The sequence below is a fragment of the Pundamilia nyererei genome, unplaced genomic scaffold, assembly GCF_000239375.1.
Source record: "Pundamilia nyererei isolate P.nyererei 1_Seehausen unplaced genomic scaffold, PunNye1.0 scaffold00217, whole genome shotgun sequence".
In the NCBI taxonomy this organism is placed as follows: domain Eukaryota; kingdom Metazoa; phylum Chordata; class Actinopteri; order Cichliformes; family Cichlidae; genus Pundamilia; species Pundamilia nyererei.
The window spans coordinates 885,019-886,699 of NW_005187618.1; the positions used below are offsets into that span (position 1 = coordinate 885,019).

At 48.6% G+C, this 1,681-nt stretch overlaps 1 protein-coding gene across 1 annotated transcript; it reads right to left on the reverse strand.

Moving 5' to 3' along the window:
* Positions 1 to 229: 229 nt before the first annotated feature.
* On the reverse strand, positions 230 to 1,287 carry tcima (transcriptional and immune response regulator a). Its single transcript, XM_005748243.2, has one exon. The coding sequence runs from the start codon at positions 1,100 to 1,102 to the stop codon at positions 800 to 802; it is 303 nt and encodes a 100-aa protein (XP_005748300.1). The 5' UTR covers positions 1,103 to 1,287; the 3' UTR covers positions 230 to 799.
* Between the last annotated feature and the right edge of the window lie 394 nt (positions 1,288 to 1,681).

The following is a 1,681-nucleotide window of genomic DNA, read 5'->3' on the forward strand; positions in this document are numbered from 1 at the left end:
CATAGGTCAAGCTCTGAGTGTGATGTCATTTTTTTAAAAAGCTAAAAGTATTTCATGTAGACTCGAGACTATTTTGTAACACTTAAAATGCCCCGTGTATACTCTAATGCAGTATAACAGTGTTAAGCCCACAAATCTAATGTGCCACAAATGTTGACCTGATGTGCCCTGATTGGTGGTTACCAAAGACCATGTGTGACACGTGTAAGAAAGATGAACAAGGATTCAGTTATAGTATACAACAAAATAATTTATTTTATAAAATTACAAACAAAAGGAACTTTTCATAAATGCAGTTCATTGTGCTGAGACATGTTGGTGACAATAACACATTGGCCACTAATAACTTGTAGTCGTACAACAAAGTAAAGCTGAGGGACAAGGCATGTGTTCAGGATAGGCATTCATACAGGCAGGTTCCAGGGCACCATGAAGTCTCACATTGCAGCTGTGCGCCATCATCAGCACAGCGATTTGCATCAGTACAGTCACGCACCCACAAGAGTGCATCAGTAAATTCAAGTCTGCATGAAGACTTAAATGTATTCCCTTCATATTCCCACTTAGTTCATGTCGCTCCAGCCCGCTCCGGGCAGGACTCCGCGCTGTCCCCTCCGTCCATGAGGCGACAGCCGCCGCACGCCGCCGGCTGAGCTTTCTTTTTTCCTTCGGCACCTGACGCTCGTCTCCAGGCGACAGGTGAGCCACAGCCCAGACACACCGGGAGTGTTCTCAACATTCGGCTCACACACGAGCCGACACACAGAGAGACAAAGGCGGTGAAACTGCTAAAACACAGTCAGCGCAGTTTGAACATCTGCCGCACCATCCCCGCAATCTGCAGGAACTTGTCCTTCTTTCGCTGCTTCAGAGCCATCAGTGCCCGGGCCGTCTCCTCCGGATCCTGCGTGTAGGAGAATATGCTCCTCACTCTCTCCTCCGCCTTCATGTCGCCCGTTTTCTGGAAAAGCCTCATCAGCGCGTCCTGGTTGACGTTCTCGAAAATGTTGGCCACGGCTTTCTTGCGGTGCGCCGTGTCGAACTTGTTGCCGTGGACGGATGGGCTGACCCGGCGGCATTCAGAGGATGCGTAGGAAGACATCTTAGCTTTTTGTGTCTGTAGAGTATAGTTTCTCCGCTCCAGCTGTGGCCCTCCAACTCGGTAAGGGGGAGTTGTTCGGTGCGCACTGTTTCTGTGGAGCGGCTCAGGCTTGAACGTTAGGCTGGGTGAGTGCCGTTGAGCATGAGCGGTAGGATATTTATGGAGGCAGTGTGGGGTGTGAGTTTGCCGGGACGCACTCCCAGCCGGTGACATCAGTAGTTGTGAAGCAAACAGACGCACCGCCCCTCCGAGCCCAACGTATTAGAGAGTCCCTAAGCACTACACACACACACACACACACACACACACAGGGAGAAGCCTGATGAAACCATTGTGCGCTTTATCTGTAAGGCCTGTTGATTACAGTAACTTAACTGCTTAACAGAAATGCTCTGTTATGAAAACTGAATTCTGTGTGCCACGATAACTGACAAGGGTCTCCTTAAAGAAATCAAAAGATTCTGAAGAATTCATTCGCGTTGGTATTTCTCCATCGACACAACTTTGTGCTGAACATTGGGGGCGTCAAGATCTCTGTCTAAATCAATCTGGGTAAATTCCTAGATGATTAAACATGCA

Coding starts and splice junctions, on each gene's coding strand:
- tcima (XM_005748243.2), bottom strand. CDS start 1,102: ATGTCTTCCTACGCATCCTCTGAATGCCGCCGGGTCAGCCCATCCGTC.